This window comes from Branchiostoma lanceolatum, chromosome 10 (assembly GCF_035083965.1).
Source record: "Branchiostoma lanceolatum isolate klBraLanc5 chromosome 10, klBraLanc5.hap2, whole genome shotgun sequence".
Lineage (NCBI taxonomy): Eukaryota > Metazoa > Chordata > Leptocardii > Amphioxiformes > Branchiostomatidae > Branchiostoma > Branchiostoma lanceolatum.
In genome coordinates, this window is record NC_089731.1 from 7,013,025 (window position 1) to 7,030,776 (window position 17,752).

The 17,752-nt window shown below is 40.5% G+C and overlaps 2 protein-coding genes across 2 annotated transcripts; one reads left to right on the forward strand and one right to left on the reverse strand.

Moving 5' to 3' along the window:
• Positions 1-399: 399 nt before the first annotated feature.
• LOC136443260 (WD repeat-containing protein WRAP73-like) lies at positions 400-6,712 on the reverse strand. Its single transcript, XM_066440423.1, has 11 exons — positions 6,492-6,712; positions 5,765-5,917; positions 5,020-5,209; positions 4,555-4,658; positions 4,068-4,154; positions 3,563-3,697; positions 2,331-2,405; positions 2,051-2,141; positions 1,421-1,549; positions 987-1,178; positions 400-618 (listed from the first exon to the last, which is right to left on the reverse strand). The coding sequence occupies exons 1-11, from the start codon at positions 6,558-6,560 to the stop codon at positions 509-511; spliced, it is 1,335 nt and encodes a 444-aa protein (XP_066296520.1). The 5' UTR covers positions 6,561-6,712; the 3' UTR covers positions 400-508.
• A 697-nt stretch (positions 6,713-7,409) lies between these two features.
• Positions 7,410-16,652, forward strand: LOC136443659 (uncharacterized). Its single transcript, XM_066440981.1, has 9 exons — positions 7,410-7,456; positions 9,431-9,545; positions 9,982-10,294; positions 10,606-10,938; positions 12,320-12,661; positions 12,983-13,300; positions 14,180-14,503; positions 14,774-14,941; positions 15,352-16,652. The coding sequence occupies exons 3-9, from the start codon at positions 10,234-10,236 to the stop codon at positions 15,981-15,983; spliced, it is 2,178 nt and encodes a 725-aa protein (XP_066297078.1). The 5' UTR covers positions 7,410-7,456; positions 9,431-9,545; positions 9,982-10,233; the 3' UTR covers positions 15,984-16,652.
• Positions 16,653-17,752: the final 1,100 nt, after the last annotated feature.

Below are 17,752 nucleotides of genomic sequence, written 5' to 3' on the forward strand. Positions count from 1 at the left end.
TCTTGCTTTGAATCTTGTGAGTGAATTTTTTTTGTCTCTGCATATCTGTCCAACTATGATATAAATGAACCACGCAAGAAGTTCTAGAGTTAAAACTTGCAAGTGGTCTTTCTACACTCATGTCCCAGAGACTGACACACAAACTGCCTTCCAGTCTAGGATGCCAAGCAATATAATTGTGTTTGCTGCATACGATCAGCTCTACAAGTATCAAATCTATGTGGACTATCAGATGAACATTTTTGAGTTTCATAAATCCTTCTTAAAGTAACATTTGTTTCTCCTTGTATCGGACCACATCCTTGTATGGAACAGTGTCAGTAAAGGTGCCAGTTATTCATTCATTCATGCATGTTAATTCTGTCTGCAAACCCTGCATGTAACATTATACAAATCTGTCAACATGTTACAGCACTTCTCAACATCATATATATTACTATGTATCCACATCTCACATTATGCCTCATGTCTGACAGTTGTGTGTCCGATATGTTCTTGAGTGTTACTGTCACCTGTTCTTGTCGCGATCTATGAAGCACATACACATGTTCTCTTTCCCCACGAGAAGTACAGCAGCGCCCTCTGGATGCCATTTCAGGGACTGCACCAGGAATGAAGCTATGAGGGAGACATAGACATTATAAGACACTCACTTAATTATTTCAACTTTAAGAAAACAAGAACTTTTCTTGCATGGCCACATAATTGGCAAATATATTTTCAAACTTTTGTTTTCAAACCAGCTTGGACGCGTTGTAAGGGATTGCATTCATCATTTTGGATGGTGACGTAAACCCAGCGGCCCAATGTATGAGGGAAGCCTCAAGCATCAAACCTCTGCACGTAAAAGAACCCAACACAGAGAAGATTAGAAGAGTAGTGGTGACCTGGTGTGCTTAGCTAAAATGTGAGCTGTAGCAAAGCACTACTAATAGCTACTTGACCAAGCAGTAAGAAAAAAATGAAGGTCAAATGTTGCCTCTCACCTTCAACAGGTACATCTACAGACAAGGCCCCTGCAGGAGACCACATGTAGACTTTATTAGTGCCCGTACAGAAGGCGAGTCTGGACTGACATGGATCCCACTCCACGTGTTTGACAGGCGCTGCCTGCAGTAGTATGGCCACCTGTGCCAACTGTCGGATGTCCCAGATCCACAGGGCACACGGCATGTTGTCTAGAAAGAGGGGGAGGGGGGAGGTCATAGTAAGGGTGAAGTATAGTATTGTGCAAGCTCAGACCACTGTATTTATTTCAAATCAACTATTCCTTTGATTCGGAAACATTCCAAATTAAAAATTCAGCATGATGAAAACAGGAAAACTTGAATTTTTAAGATGCCATTTTGGTATAGCCTCCTCAGAACTAAAAAAAAAAACTTCAAGTAAAAGAAAGGGAACATGAAAATCTTCCACTTACCATTTCTGGTGACAAGATACTTGCTGTCAGGACTGAAGACAGCCAGACTGACTCCTATCTTGGGGTTGGCCTTCTCTGGGTCAGCCTTAATCACAGGAACCTGAGCTGGGCGCTCTGATATCACCTCGTCTGGGGGAAGGAACAGAGTTTGGTCTTCAATGGACACACAAGTTTGCATCAGGTCTACTTGTAGTTGTATCACATTTAGTGGCCTATGGTTAACTTGTTTCAGCCTGTATGTCAGCTAATCACTCTGAAATGGTTTTGAAATAATGTCCCTTTCTGCTGAGTTAGACTTTTGGCACCAAATTTGCATTGGGCACGGGGCTAACCGACACATAAAAGGTTGACCCCTACCTCCATGTCCATGTCACACTGCAATATCAGTACAGAGGTTACCGGCAACAATGTATTAATACAGATTGGAAAAGTCCAAAAAATCCAGTGTCATATGTTGTAATAAAATCCAAGTACATTTTGTACTGCCAGCACACTGTAAGTCACCAAAGCAGGAAGTTCATTTGCTAAGATAATCCAAGTGTAAAAAAATAGTACTTAAAAGTATTACTGAGCCTCAGGAGTCAGGATTTATACAGATAAAAGGAAATATTTTGTCCGTGGCAAACTCACAGTGGCTGGACCCTGTAAACACTGCTCCACCGGGAGGGTCCACTTCACCCTGCAGACGGGGCAGCTTCTTCTCTATCTCTTTATAAACAACCTGACGGACAAAATGTATGGTAAAATTCACAGGCAATGACTGGTTCTCCATCAAGAAAGGTTCTATTCATCTACCTGTTGTTTGCCATTTATTTGCCTAGTATGCCATGGATAAAAGTCAGATAAGTAAATAATTTTTGTATGTCTTTATGCGATGGGAATAGTCACAACCAGGTTTAGCAATACTCACTGCCTTTCCTTCCAACAGAGGAGGGTGGGGGAAGTCAACGATCACCTTCCAGGTCAGGTGATTCAAGAGGCGAGCCTACAGATGCAACAACAACAACAAGAAACAAAAACCTTTTGACATACGCATGTACTTTCAATTTACAACATTATACATGTAGCACAGCAACTATTGGAAAGAAATGATGAAAATGAGCAGTCAGTAATCTAGAATTTTTGTGATATTGCACAGTAGAAGGAATGTAAACCTTTTTATATATGTCAGGCCTCGAAATTAACTTTTTCCCCTACTGTCCCAACATTGTCCCAAAAGTGGATTTCAACTGTCCCGAAAGTGTCCTGAAGTGTCCCAACCAGGGCCAAAGATATGAACTTAGTGTCGGGTCTGCATTCAGTTCCAGAGGTTCATGTTCAGGTTTGGACCCATACTCAAGTCAGGACCTGAGCCCAAGTCAATCTGTGTTAGAATGTTTTTTTAGTTATATACAAAATTGTGCATTGTAAAATAGAAAATTGCATGAAATTTGAAAAATATAATACATACAAAGGTATATACACTCAGTAGTAAACACAAGTTTCAACAAAGTTAACAACAAGAAATATTGTTAACAACCTGAAATAATGTATTTTAATAGGTTATAAAAGAAAAAGCATAATTCTGCAGAGTTTAAGGACTTCATTGATGCGGTGGCTCTTGGGGAGGTAGAATAAATCCGAAAATGTTTGATTTCTAATCTTGCAGGGCAAACCTTAATCAAGTAAATGAGGTGTGACCATCCCTCTGCTGACCCCCTGTCAGGGGAGCAGACATGTGCCACAGCCTAGCTGGGACAGGCTTTCCTTTCACTATGCTGAGTGATAAATGATGATTGATTTTGAGAAGACTAGTACCACACCAAAAACAATGGGTGGGACCAGTATACAGTTTCACAAGGGAGGAGCACAGTGGCACTCAGGAGCCCTGATTGTCCCAAATATGTCCCAAATTGATTATTGAGTTGTCCCAGGTCAAATTTTGGTGGCCCCGGGACATAGGGACATAGTTAACTTCGAGCCCTGTATGTAGTGAAGAAACAACAAAGACTCATGTACCTGATATATCTTAACATTAAAGAAATGGATCAGTTCCTTTTGAACATTAACTATGATTAAGCATTAGAGATCTTTTTTCTCTGTATCATTGCTCTTGCAATACGAGGAAATCTGTAAACAGATGAACATTACAGACAACCAAACCTTTTCATCAAAGCTGCCGACAGCGAGGAACTGACTGGAAGGTGACCAGGAGACAGACTTGATGCCCAGCGCCCACTCATACGCACTGTAGGTGGACAGGCAGCGCCCATCCAGGGAGTACAGCAACAGTTTGTACTGGGGGATGGGCAAAATAAAATATAGAACATACCACATTACATTTTCAGTGTACCAGTTGAAACTTGAAAGTTATATTTGCACAAAATTTGCACAAAGAATTTTTTACACTGTTTGCTGTTTGGCAATGGATCAGAATATATAACACCTACTTGAAACATTTTTTTTCTTGAATTGGCAAGTTGAAACCTACGATTTGCTGACAAGTTTGTGAGATAGCAGGAAAATATACCAACAGTGCTAAGAAATGTAGGTTCCTTATTATGAATAACATGAAGGAATCAGAAATATAATTTTGAGATCTTAATCACACTCTTGGAAGCATTACTAGTTTAGTCCATTGAAGACAAAGGCCACATGAGAAACTCACATCTAGTATGGAGTCCCAGACAGCCAGGGCCCTCCCATTGGGAGCCCACTCTAACCCTGCCAGGTCCTTAGTGTCTGTCTCAAAGTGCTGAGGAGGCAAAAATTTTAGATGTGTCACCCAGTCACAATAACGCTGCAAAAGACAAGTAGTCATACACTTTTGCTAACATAAAATCAGTATAATTTTGTTACAGTTAGTCTACACTCTACAGCAAGATGTTAAGACTTCTTTGACCATTTACTAACTGCATATTACTAGTGTTGTAATTGTGGACAATATGACAAAGTTTGCAGTCAGTAATGTCCGTGACTTACTATGTATTTGTTACTTAATAACATTCAGTATTGTATTGTATCACAGTATGTCACAGTACAGAGACATTTTTCTTAATCATTTCAAAATACTACAATAATACATGTATGCTTGAAAAAAAATACAAACTTCCAACTCAAATGCTGCATGTTAGAAAATGTCCATGAATACCCACCTTCATCAGCTGCCACTGTTTGCAGGAGAACACGCTGATGTAGTCCTTACAGTCTCTCCTCTCAGCCAGGGCCATGTAGCAGCCATCTCTGGTGAAGTCTAGCACTAGAAGGAAGGAAGGAACAAGTGAGGGTGAGTGAGCGAGTGAGTGAGTGAGTGAGTGAGTGAGTGAGTGAGTGAGTGAGTGAGCGTGCATGAGTGAGCAAGCAGTAACAGCCTCTCAGCTTCTGCAATATAGTCTTTGACTCTTTTTGTCCTGTACAGTATACTAGTATGATACAGGAAGTAATCTGATTAAAATCTGAGACAATATTGTACAGTAAAACTGGAAACGACAAAATTTTTCTGTACTTATTCTGTGCAGTTTTTCAAAACAAAAAAAGTGTTGTGCCACTGAAAAAAAAGAAACACAAAATGTTCTTCTACATTTACCCATAACTTATAAGATGTCATCAACTGTGCATACTTCTCTTGCCCTGTTTGGGGTACTTGATGTAGGAGACAGACTTGTTGATGAGGGACCAGACTGTGATGCGGAGCTGGAAGCTGGCAAAGGTGAGGATGTGTCGACTGTCAGGACTCCAGCACACGGACTCCAGTCCAGCTGAACCCTCATCTATCTTACAGGTCCACTCTGGCTGTTCAATGGACCAAACCTGGGGGGAGGTTAAAAAGAAGTTGGTATGGTATGGTATGGTATGGTACATATGATTGGGTAACTACTAGTATCACGGTCTAGCAATACTGTAGATAGGAAAAGTCTAGCTGGATGTAAATTGATTGCAGCTGAACGAACAGGATTTCTTAGCTGGTGTTTCAAAGTTTAGAATCTGTGAAGACCTTCAAATTCTGATCTAAATTATTCTTTGAATGAAAGGCCTGCCAACAATTGTAGCATTACCAAGTGGATTTCAAAAGATAAAAAAAGCTACAGTAAGTGACTTTTAAGTTTGTGCAACCTCCTTGGTTTGTGGGGGTTCAATTTCATTGTAGGGGAAAATGTAGTGGTTGCAGTGGTTCTAGTTTGCAGTTGCAACAATGGGGTAGGCGGCTTATAGACAGAACAAGCATGTTTTTAAGAGGTCACCATGAAAACCGTGAACATGTGACTTTTGTTACCTCCGATGTTCTTCTCTTGAATCTTAGTAAAGGTAAACAAGTGTACAGGTGTGAACTCGCACACTTTGACCTGTGTACAAGTGTGACCTCACCTGAGTTAACCCTCTCTTATACATGCCACATAGGACAAACTGTGAGTCAGGTGACCACTGGATGTGTTGTACAGCGTCCAGACAGGTGTACAGGTGCAGGATCTGCAGAGTCCTGACATCGCGCACAATCAGGCGGTACTGCACACAGTTGGCCTGGGGAAGTGTGGGGAAACAATTATGCACAAATTATATCTGCTCAGATTGATGACATACAACAAGATTATTAACTGAAGGAGTAGTTTAATCAATCAACCAATCAATACGCTGATGAAGGTTAGACATCCAGGTAGTAAGATACGCCAAAAATAGTTACTCAAGCAACTAATGTTGAAACAGTTTGACTGTTTCAAAATTTTATCCAGTTGCTTGAGTTACTATTTTTGGCACAACCAATCAATACATAACATAATATTCCTGCTTAAAAAAAGTCAATATGTGCTATTTGACTTTGATATATAGTAAAAACTGTATACTTTCCAAACCACTGGTACCAAGAGCGGGTAAAAAAAACATTTTTTTTGTAGTCTCCTTTTTCCGGTGTCAGGGACGAATGAATAATTAATCATTGAATAATTTTTGATATACTAGTAATTTAGCTAATGCGGACTGAGCGTTTAGACAGTTTTTGCTTGCATTTTACGACTTATATCGTATTTGTTTACCCTTCACAATGCCAAAAACATAAGTTGCAGAAAGGTGAAAACATTTTTCGCAGGTTTTTACTCACCAAGTATTTTCCATTTGGCGAAAACAGGCACAAGCCGCTTGTATGTTGAAATAGGTCGGAAAAATTCATCGTCTGCGAAGAGCTAAATGTTATTGGTATCTATGAATCAACATAACAGGTTGAAAGGGCTTAAAACATCGCAAATTATCTTATTTTTGGCAGGAGCGTTTCTTCTAGCGCAACAATCCGGAAGTGGCGCCATTTTCGAAATGAGCGGTCCTAGTGGAGGATGATGGGATAATGGAATGAACGATTGTGGAAGTCAGAGGGGGGGAGCAAGACCAGGTCAAGGTGAAGCTAATATCATGCAGAAGTGGGCCGTGTTTGGTTCAATCCACTGTGCAGAATAGAATCATCAAGTAACCAGCTCCATGCATAGAGCTATTGTCTGGATGCAACGTGGATTTTTGTGAAGTTTAATAATAATATTCTTTAATGGGTTTGATACCTAACGTTACGTAGGGAACACACCACAGTTATTGAAATATACTCAGCTGTTCGGGAATGGTTACCCTTAATTCAAACATGAAAATAACCCTCCTACTTCATTGGGTCCTTGCTCAAAGACAAATGGCAAGCAAAGAAAACTTCATTCTTGAGCTACAATTTAGACACCCCGGACACACCCCCTTTGGGGCCAGATTGTGTTTCCGCCCACTTCTACGACCGGTTTACTCATAGAGTCGAGTCGTAGTTTCCTTCCACAACTCATGATCATATTCATCAAAACACAGAATTATGGCGAAACCACACAAGATCACATCCTACCTGTCCTTGATATGCCAAATATATCCCAGCCCTGGTAGAAAAAATTGGCAATTATATCATAGTTCACCCGCACAGAAGCCATTATAATGACGTACTTTTTTAGTATCGGTGGAGTGATATGAAGAATACGTCAAAAGGCAAATTGGCGCAACGAGTGACGTCACGGCCTTTAGAAATGGAAAGTCGTCGATAAGCAGGTTTGTTTCCTTCGGATTTTAAAGCAATCTAAATAATAACATTTTGTGTTTGACAGATTGTGATATGGCCTGACAGGCACCATAGACCTAACGTTACATTAGAAATTGGGAAATTGTGTAAATTAAAGTGATCCTTCAAGCGAGTTCATATGTTTTGATGGCCCGGGCTTGTCGACCAGTTTCAACTAGGGGATTCCCCTTGCCTGGGCTCTTTAAAATCCTTTGTTTATAGGGTGACCCACAAGAGAGTCTTCGGTCAGGTAGGATATTCCTCCAGTTTCGGCCGCTCCCGTATCCGTCTCTTCTTCAACTTGAAGCGAATAGGACTCAGGGGGTATGCAGATTGTGTTCTCACCCCCTCCTCCTTGTGTTTTGTTGTTGTTGAAACGTATTTTATTAGGGCCTAAAACCAAGGAGGTTGCTAAAACCTCCAAGTTTGTCCAAGATATCAAATACCTAAACTGGAACAGTATCAAGTTTTAAAATATGACGCTTTTAGAGTCTACACTTGAAGTAATACAGGTATTTAGGCCTAGGAAGGAAATGATATTATGTGGGTATGCCTAAACACCTCACCCGACCTCATCCGACCTCACCCGACCTCATCCGAGTCTAAAATGCAGTGTATATTGGGCAGGGACATTATTTGACGTTCTGGATACGTTAAATATGCAATTATAAATGCAAAACAAGCAGCAAACTTGAAGTATTTACCAGTTTTTATAGGTAACGGGAGGTCAAGACGGCCGGCGCACTGAATACACACTACGTGCGTGTATTCGAGGCTGAAAAACACTTTGTGTACAGTTATTGTGTACAGATACTGTGTAGTTATTGTGTAGAGTTACTATGAGTGGTTTGCGATGAAAATGTAATTAGTACCCACCGTCTTATCGTCCTGTCGGACTAAAATAAAAAAAAGGTACAAGTGAATAACTTCCCCATGTAGACCCCAACAGTGGTATGATCCAATATCTTGGAAACGAGCGGAGTAACTTATAAAAACTGGTAAATACTTCAAGTTTGCTGCTTGTTTTGCATTCATAATTGCATATTCAACGTATCCAGAACGTCAAATAATGTCCCTACCCCGTATACACTGCATTTTAGACTCGGATGAGGTCGGGTGAGGTCGGATGAGGTCGGGTGAGGTGTTTAGGCATACCGATATTATGTTTCTCAGGTTACCCGATCGACCCTAGCAAAAACCCTACGACCCTAGCCTTTTTTGGTTGCTTCTCAGATTTTTTCACCCTCCTATAAGCAGGACCCCTATCGCTCGATTCCTTGGCTCGCTCGCGTAGGGGTCCTGCTCTTTAGCCCCGGTAGACACGGTTCTGGCGACGTTACAGACAGTTGCTCATGAATAATTAATGACCTATCCTTGATTGGGACAATTTGGCGGTTAATTTGTTCTGAACCTAAAGTAACGATGTGAGACGTAACCTGATTGATTGATAGCTTCCCAGCGTCCTTTGCGCTTTTGCTCTAGATGAGGTTTAGCAAACCCTCTGATTGGCTGAAGCTGTTTTGGTGGCGACGCCGCCAGAACCATGTCTACCGGGGCTATGAAAAGAGCAGGGCCCCTTCGTGAGCGAGCCAACGAATCGAGCGGTTGGGGTCCTGCTTTTAGGAGGGTGGGATTTTTCAGAAATGAATTGGAGCGACAGGCAAAAAAAAAGAGTAAAAATACATTTTTTTGCAAACAGCAACCTGATGCACCCAGGCTATTACTAGTATTAGTGCTCACTATGTTGTTTCACAGATTATCATATGGCAAGAACAGTTTTTTTTTTTTTACTTTTCAGTATCCTTTCTTCTTGTATGTGACTGTTACAAGCTATGGCAAGTTTGATGTCAACGTGTCAGGGTCGACGACCTTCTAAGGTTTGTACATGTATCAAAAATTTGTCATCTCTTGCCTAAAAAGGCCTCTCAGCTGAATATGCCCTTTTTGTCTTTCCTTCTGTGCAGATCTTTGTCAAAAGTCAGCACCTTAGGCCCTCTGGGCAGCAGTTGTGCACTCCTCACTCCACTGTCCTCAGTCCTTAAATTCCACTATGAGGTTTTCCTTCTTTGTCAGACAAAGGTAATAACTTACTGTTCTTTTTTGTGCCTTAAAGGAAATATGACATATATGATGTTTCCATGTTGTTGCACCTTAGGAGTTTACTGTTGGTGGGTGCAGACTTGTTTCATGGCATTTACATACATTAAAAGAGGCATGACAAAGGATGTCCAAGTGCTTTATGTGATTCTAACTTGCTCATGATATATACTTTGATATATGTGCATGACAACTGATGAACAAATGAGGAAAGCTCAGGTTTTATGAGATTCTTAGCCATCACCAATTGACATATCCGTATTTATTTTGCGTGACTTATGATGTATTTTGTATCCAGCTTATTGGGTATCATAAAGTCAGCTTTATTTTCTGAAGTTATTGTAGTCAGATTTCTTGCAACATCAGAAGCTCTTTGTGTTGATGCCAAAAGAATCTAACAATTTTTTTCTCTTATTAGAAAGAAAAGAAGACCAGCCCATTGCTTCTCCTGACTGGTATAACAGGTCACCAGACAGACTGCAGGGGCCTGTACTTTCTGCAGACCGATAACAACAGCAGGCTGGTATATCGACATGAAACCAAAGAACTGTACATCTACTTCTGGAGAAAAACACAGAAATGGGGAGTGGGGCCAGACATATGTGCAGATTGGGGTGGGCTCTGTGTGAAAGACAGCCATGTACTACCTGAAGACATCACCGGGACCTGGATGGTATGCCTTGGCATGGGAAAGGGATGGGTGGAAGACAGAAATGTAATGCTGCAACCTGGTGAGTTTACTAATTCTAATGTCTTGTAAACTTAACATATCTGATCTCCCATGTGTTCCATAGAATCAATTCTACACACATATACATTGTAATGCGTTTAAGGCAGAGGTTATTATTATTGATATTTGCTAAAACCCTGTAATGTCATTAATCAGACTACCGGTAATACTTGTAGTGTATTTTGTGCAGTGCAGACTAGATATACTAAAAATACATTAAGTATTAAACAGATGTTTCAGCTCTGTCAAATGAATATGAGTATACTATTATAGTACTTGTCAACTACCGTATCATTTTCTTTCCTTCATCAGTGCCTGACAAACAGCCAGCTACCACCCTTCACCTCACTTTTGGAATCACACAGCACCAGTTACAGAGCATGTATCTGCTCCAGACTGATGACAACAACCACCCAATGTACCACAACAACAGGCCTGTCTACAAACATGAGGCAAGTCCATGGTACATCTATTACTGGACGGAGTCCCAAGTCTGGTGGGTGGGACCAGACATCCATGCAGCTCGGGGTGGGCTGTACGTGGAGGACAGCCATGTTCTACCTGAGGACATCACAGGGACCTGGATGGTGACCCCCAGCAGAGAGCAGGGATGGGTGGAGGACAGAAATGTATCACTGCACCCTGGTGAGAATTATTCTCATACTGATGTTTCATGGGCAGGAAAATATTTGGCCCTCGGTACATGTATAAATTGGTGCACTTGGTTCATAAATTTTACAGAGAGATACGCTATTACTGTATGGTATTAGAAAATATAAGGAGGGAACTAAATGATGTAGCTTGCAAATGTTGCCTTTGCAGCTTTAAATCATTCAAGTTCTAAATTAGCACATTGTCAATTAGCACATTATCAATGAAGTTAACATGTCAGTCTCTCAAAAGTGTTCCTGATAACCCTTTAGTTCAATCAAGTAGATTAGTAGATTTTGCTGCAAATTGTTATACAGTATATGCCAATTATTTGTATACCTTTTTTCTGTATATTTCGTCTATCTGTATAGAATTCCAAAACACCAAACCATTTACCATTCACTCAATTGTAAAAACAATGCATAGCTGTATCGCCCATAATCGTAAAATTCGGTGTATTGTATAGAATCTTGTCCGATTATATCGTAAAATGACCCAAAACTATAGGCTAAATTTTGGGTTTGCATTGTAGTTTCGGGAGTGGGGACGCCGTCTACCGTTCGATAATCGCACTCTTTTGTTTCTTGCTATTGTTATGCTTGCAAACAAGTGATATCGGTGCCTTTGACATTATGTTGATCTCATTAAAAACCTGTTTTACAAGACTCAATCAAAGAAAGCCAGCGAAAATACGTAAAGAAAAAAAGATTTTCGGCCGAGCATTTGAGCCCCTACGCTGTGATTTGCCGGAATTTGCCGTCATTTGTTGCCGTATTCGGCGGAGAATCTATTCCTTTAAATTTTTTCCCGTGAACATTCTGCTCAGGTAGCGTAGATGAGTCGTATTTTACGCCGTGATTTCACTTCAAAATAAAGCGCCGAGGGTCGGCGCCGCCATCTTCTCATTAATATGCATGTTTACCGCTTGTTTCTAAGTGCTGATTGGTTCGCGTCATGAAAACATTGGTTGACTGCAAGATTTCACGTAATGAACATGGCGGGAGTTTATTTATTTGGCAGGAGTTTCCCACGCAGTTCGGGCTTATCTGAACAAAATAGATTGCACAATTTAATCCAATATGGTGACGTTAAGATAGTCAGAAAGGTTGGATAGTACTTTGATTACAATTTTGCAAAATAAAGTTGCGATATCGTGAGTTAGTTTGTGTGTCTTGCTCAAAATCCTATTTGCACCTGACCCCCTCCTTCGGGATGTCGATATCGCTAGTTCGGACAGTCAGTTCAGGGAGTCGTATAATTGGCGCTGACAAATGGGCTATACAGATATGCGGAATCTACTGTAATTTCATTTACCACTCAAAATGTATCAAATCTATTGTCAATACCTGTCAGCAATCAGCTTCCTCTTTTTCAGTGACAGCAAAGCAGCCAGCTGCTACCCTTCTCCTCACTGGTGTACCTCGAAACCAGGCACGCTACATACTAGTAGGCCTGTACCTGCTGCAAACTGATGACAACAACCAGCCTAAGTACCACAACAACAGGCCTGTCTACAAACATGAGGCAAGAGAACGGTACATCTACTACTGGAAAAAGTCACAGAAGTGGTGGGTGGGGACAGACATCCATGCAGCTCGGGGTGGGCTTCAAGTGAAGGACAGCCATGTTCTACCTGAGGACATCACAGGGACCTGGATGGTGACTCCCGGCAGAGCAAAGGGATGGGTGGAGGACAGAAATGTAATGCTGCAGCCTGGTGAGAAAATTGTACTAAAGGGGATGAAGTCAGACAAATGTGATTCTTATTTTTAGACACATTTTGTACTCAATGTAAAAGTGTCAATGAATCCTAAAAATCAGTCCCTCAAAAAGCTGATATTCAGATGATATGATAACAGGTCACATTAGCATATTTTGAAGTTCTTTTTAAAGTAAAGAGTGGGCGTTTGTGGGCATTCGCTAAAAAGCCGATGCGCACAAAGTGATATGAAACATTCAAAGTGTATGAATTTATAAGACTTGTAAACTCTATTATTCAACACTCTTTCACAAAGTTGACTTCTTTTCCTCATCACAGTAGTAGCAATACAGCCAGCAGCCTCTCTTCTGCTCACTGATGTGATAGACCAGAAGACACACTTCATGGGCCAGTACCATCTCCAGCCAGTGTATCACAACAACAGGCCTGTGTATAAACATGAGGCAAGTCCATGGCACATCTACTTCTGCAAGGAGTCCCAAGTCTGGTTGGTGGGGCCAGACATCCATGCAGCTCGGGGTTGGCTGTGCGTGGAGGACAGCCATGTTCTACCTGAGGACATCACAGGGACCTGGATGGTGACTTCCAGCAGAGGGCAGGGATGGGTGGAGGACAGAAATGTAATGCTACAGCCTGGTGAGAATTTCATGGTGATATTGCATGGACGAAATATATTTGACCTCCCTATATATACCTTCATTAAATCAATTGATTTGCAAAAAAAATTGAGTATAAAGTATTTGAAATAAGTCTGTCAAAGGTAATGTGCGTTGGCCCAAATCATTTTGTACAAGTATGCAAATAAGCATCCATTACAATTGTTGACTCATGTCTAAATCACACATAAAGTATATAGCATCTGTTAGATACACCAATTCATTTCTTTGGTTTTATATTTTTGCAGAAAGCTATTGCACTTAGGTTGACAAAATAAAAATACAATGTAGGCATTTTTGTAATAAGCCCCATGCTTAATTCCACAGTACTTTGCATAAGCTCATGAATAAATTCATGGCCCAAATTTGAACATAAACTGCATATGGATATTTAAACTCAAAAAAGTTGGAAGAAAAATTGCCTTTCTTCAACTGTGGTTACCAAATATCTGATATGCGCCCGATATGTGCCCTGAATGATACTGTCACATGATTATTTTGTGCCGCCAGCTTTGTGGCCAGAATTGATGCTTGTCCCATTGGGTCTGGTATACTAAGTCATTCCCAAGCCATTATCATTAAGTATAGCACTGAAGAGGTTCACAATTCAGCATGCAACCCTGCTATAATCTCTTCTTCTCTTTCCAGTTGCTGGCTCACCCTTTTCCTTGTCCTGCCAGCCTTTTGAAAGTACATGTATTTCTTTTTTTTCTCTTCATGTCAAAAAGGTGAAGCTGGCAAACCCAAGAAGTTGAATCAATGTGGCCTTAATCACACCTTTCAATTATAACAGTGATATTACTATACATTTTTGTGATTGTCATACATGTGTTTTGTCCTTCTTGCTCTCCACCTCAAGTCAAACAGCCAGTTGCATTCCTGTTCCTCACTGGAGTACTACAGTATCAGTCTGGTTCTATGGGCAAGTACCAACTCCAGGCTGATGCCAACAACCATCCTGTGTACCACAACAACAGGCCTGTCTACAAATTTGAGGCAGGAGAACAGTACATCTACTACCGGAAGGAGTCACAGACCTGGTGGGTAGGGTCTGATATCCTTGATGATCAGGGTGGACTGTACATGGATGACAGGCACATTCTTCCAGAGGACGTCACAGGAAACTGGATGGTGTACACAGGGAAAGGATGGGTGGAAGATGGAAATGTAAAGCTGCTGCCTGGTGAGAATTTTTCGAATTCTGATGTAATGCAGACTAGAATTACATGTATTTGTCATTAATGACTACTATGTTGTCAGTTTCTTTCAAAGTTATTTTTCACACTCAATGCATTCTAGTCTGATAGAATTTGTAGCTTTAATCTTCCAATAGATTATTGTAGTTCAAGTACTGATAATTAGAGATGTCAACAAACGGATTACACATTGTACTCTAGATCTGTTTACAAAGTCATTGACTCTTCTTTCTTTTTTATAAAATCATATAAAATAGGGAGCAGTCCTCAAGGCCAGTGCAATGATGCCAACATTGATGGCCTGCATCACACACTATTCTACACAAAAGCAGCCAAACCACCATTCCTGGGTGGTAAAGCAGTGATCATCAACAACATCAACTTCAGTCAGCTCAGCAGGAGAGATGGAGCAGAAGGAGACACTGGTAAGCCAGTGCACTTTGTTCAAATTTTAAATTCTTGCCTATCCTGATGTTCATTTCTTGTCTTTCTGTGCATGCACTGAGTCTGAATATTGCATGCAGAGGATGCCCTGATGTCCATTATTCATACCCACAGCTGTGACACCCCAGGCTTATGGTGTGAGAAAAAAAGTTTATTGGTTTCTTGGTAAAACGACTTCTATTAATGAAGTACACAAGTAATGTTATATTTAATTGTCCAGGTCAAATCTATGACATAGCAAACAATGTACTGTAATGATATGTCCTTTAAACCATGAACCTTGACATAAATTGTTTACATTTAAGTGTCTGTGGTCATCATTGCAAAAGAGTGCTCCAAATGTATCATCAATGCTAGCATCAACTTTACAGTTATACCTTATCATTCACAGGTAAGGTGAAAGCTGTCCTTGAAAGATTCGGCCTCACTGTAGACACCCACACAGACCAAACAGTTGGAGAGATGCTCTCTATAGTAAGAGCACACAGGCAGGCTGACCACTCTGGACATGGCTGTTTTGTCTGCTGCATCATGACCCATGGTGACCAAGGGAAGGTGTGTGGAAAGGATGGCAGTGCCATAGATATACTAGAGCTTATCAAACCTGTATCTGGCTGTTCCTGTCCTCCCTTGGCTGGAAAACCCAAAAAGTGCTATGGTGCTTGTTTGGCTGGAAAACCCAAAGTTTTCATTGTTCAGGCCTGTCAGGGGGGTGATGAGCAGAGTCAAGTTAATGCAGATGCAATTCCTCCTCGTGCCATTGGTGCCTACATCTCCAGTGAGGCAGATGTTTGCCTTGGTCTGGCCTCTGTGCCTGGTTATTTAGCAGGCAGAAGTGCAACAGAAGGAGGATACTACATCAATAAAGCTGTAGAGGTTCTGACCAGGGAAGGGGAGAAACAGGACCTGGTCTCAATGATGACCATGGTCAGTGATGAGATGAATAATGAATATGGCTGCAGTCCTTTCTATTGTTCAACACTGAGGAAGAAGTTGTATTTTGTTTTGCCACAGTCCCCTTGAGAAACTTCACAATGTTCATATGCTGACAATACTATTGGTGTTTCTAAGAATTGTAGAAACTGTATCATTCTAGAAATAAAGAATACATTATATTCATGTCAATAGAGAACACGCCAAAGGAACAAATTGATGGCTAAGGACAGTATATTGATAATCACTGATGTCCATCATTTAAGAATACCATGCTGCCAGCATTTTATTTAGTATGTTTTCCATATTCAATTTGTTAAAGATGTGCCATGTTTACCAATTATTCCACATTGTTAAAGATTTGCATAATTTTAAGTATTCCATATTTGTTAAACTTAAAGGTGCATAGATCTAAGTATCCCATATTGTTAAAAATATGCATCATTTTAAGTATTCCATATTGTTAAACTTAAAGATGTGCACCATTTTAAGATTTCCATACTGCTAAAGATGCAACAATTCGTTATTGATGATGTACATTTGTACATGTATGTCATTTTAAGTATTCCACATTGTTAAAAGATGTGCCTTGTAATCCATATTGTTAAACTTAAGTTAAAGGTTATTCTAGGTATTGAAGATGTACATGGTTTTATGTATTCCATATATTCTCTGCTTGGAGAGTAGAAATAGATAGATGTTTTTGCACATTCTTTGCCTACTGAGGTATATGAAATATAGCTTTGTACAAATTGTCAAGGACATTGTCTCTTGTTTCATGTGTATTTGTTACATCAAGCAAGCATCCCCCAAAAAAGGATGGCCACTCTGGGCTGCCTCTGGCTTATTTTTTCCCCGTCCCACTCATTGTTTGGCAGCCAATGTTGTTGGTTTTCATTGTTAGATCTGTCATTTTTAAACTAATGAAAATTACATTTTCATCAATTCCATGTCATAAAGTTCAGGCTTTTGGACTGGGGTGAATTTCTTTTTCCATCCCATCAAGCAAATTTCTGTCCTGAGAAGGAGGGATGGGTCCTGGAGACACTCCCAAACTCCAATTTTCCTCAGTGTCTTTGTTGGTAGTCCTGCAAAGCTAGGTAAAGGAATGAAAGGCAATTTTTGGAATTTACCAATGTTCACTGCATGGTCACCAAGCCCTAGTAGGCCCAGTGTCCAAATTATGTCATGGTAGATTTTCAAGCAAAAAAATATGCTTAGCCTGGGTGCCATCCTATTACTATTTGGGCTCCTACACTCGCTACCCTAAAATTGAGTAAAAAGGTAATAGTAATAGGATGGCACCCAGGCTAAAATATGCTTCCTTCCCTGGCGAATTTGCCATAATATAGTCAACACGGAATATCATGGCCATTTCTAGGAGGCTCATTATTGAAATTCACCTGGTCTCCCTGACACCTTAAATACTTTAAAATCCAACATTCATACAATGTAGCTTTTCAAGTTATGATTTTCACTGTAAATCCAACACTCGACCCCACACAACACTTTCTCCTAAAAGTAAAACCAAGGAGGTTTAATAGAGATGGTGAAACACAAGGGGCAAGTAGCACAGTCTCCTGGCTCCAGGGGGTTTGAACCCGGGCCGCCAGCTCATAAACCCAACGCACTAACTGCTAACGTAACATTAACGTCCGATTTATTCAAAACGTTATTTATCTTAAAACAGCGTGGACAGAGCCAAATGTTAAACCAATTGGCAGAAATATCAGCTCTTCTAACAAGAAAAAATGCATGGTCTGTAAGTTTTTCTCCGCCTGTGTAACGCCGTGCGAGCATGTATTTATACTGGGGTATATATTATGACGTAAAATTGTGCTAGGCTTACCCATTATCGT

What these genes read in the sequence shown, in the direction of transcription:
- LOC136443659 (XM_066440981.1), top strand. Translation starts at nt 10,234, where the DNA reads ATGGTATGCCTTGGCATGGGAAAGGGATGGGTGGAAGACAGAAATGTA. An exon ending in AAATGTATCACTGCACCCTG is followed by an intron (nt 10,939 to 12,319) that starts GTGAGAATTATT and finishes CCTCTTTTTCAG; the next exon opens with TGACAGCAAAGCAGCCAGCT. An exon ending in TGGAGCAGAAGGAGACACTG is followed by an intron (nt 14,942 to 15,351) that starts GTAAGCCAGTGC and finishes TATCATTCACAG; the next exon opens with GTAAGGTGAAAGCTGTCCTT.
- LOC136443260 (XM_066440423.1), bottom strand. Translation starts at nt 6,560, where the DNA reads ATGAATTTTTCCGACCTATTTCAACATACAAGCGGCTTGTGCCTGTTT. An exon ending in TCGGCAGCTTTGATGAAAAG is followed by an intron (nt 2,406 to 3,562) that starts GTTTGGTTGTCT and finishes TTGCATCTGTAG; the next exon opens with GCTCGCCTCTTGAATCACCT. An exon ending in TGTAGATGTACCTGTTGAAG is followed by an intron (nt 619 to 986) that starts GTGAGAGGCAAC and finishes TCTCCCTCATAG; the next exon opens with CTTCATTCCTGGTGCAGTCC.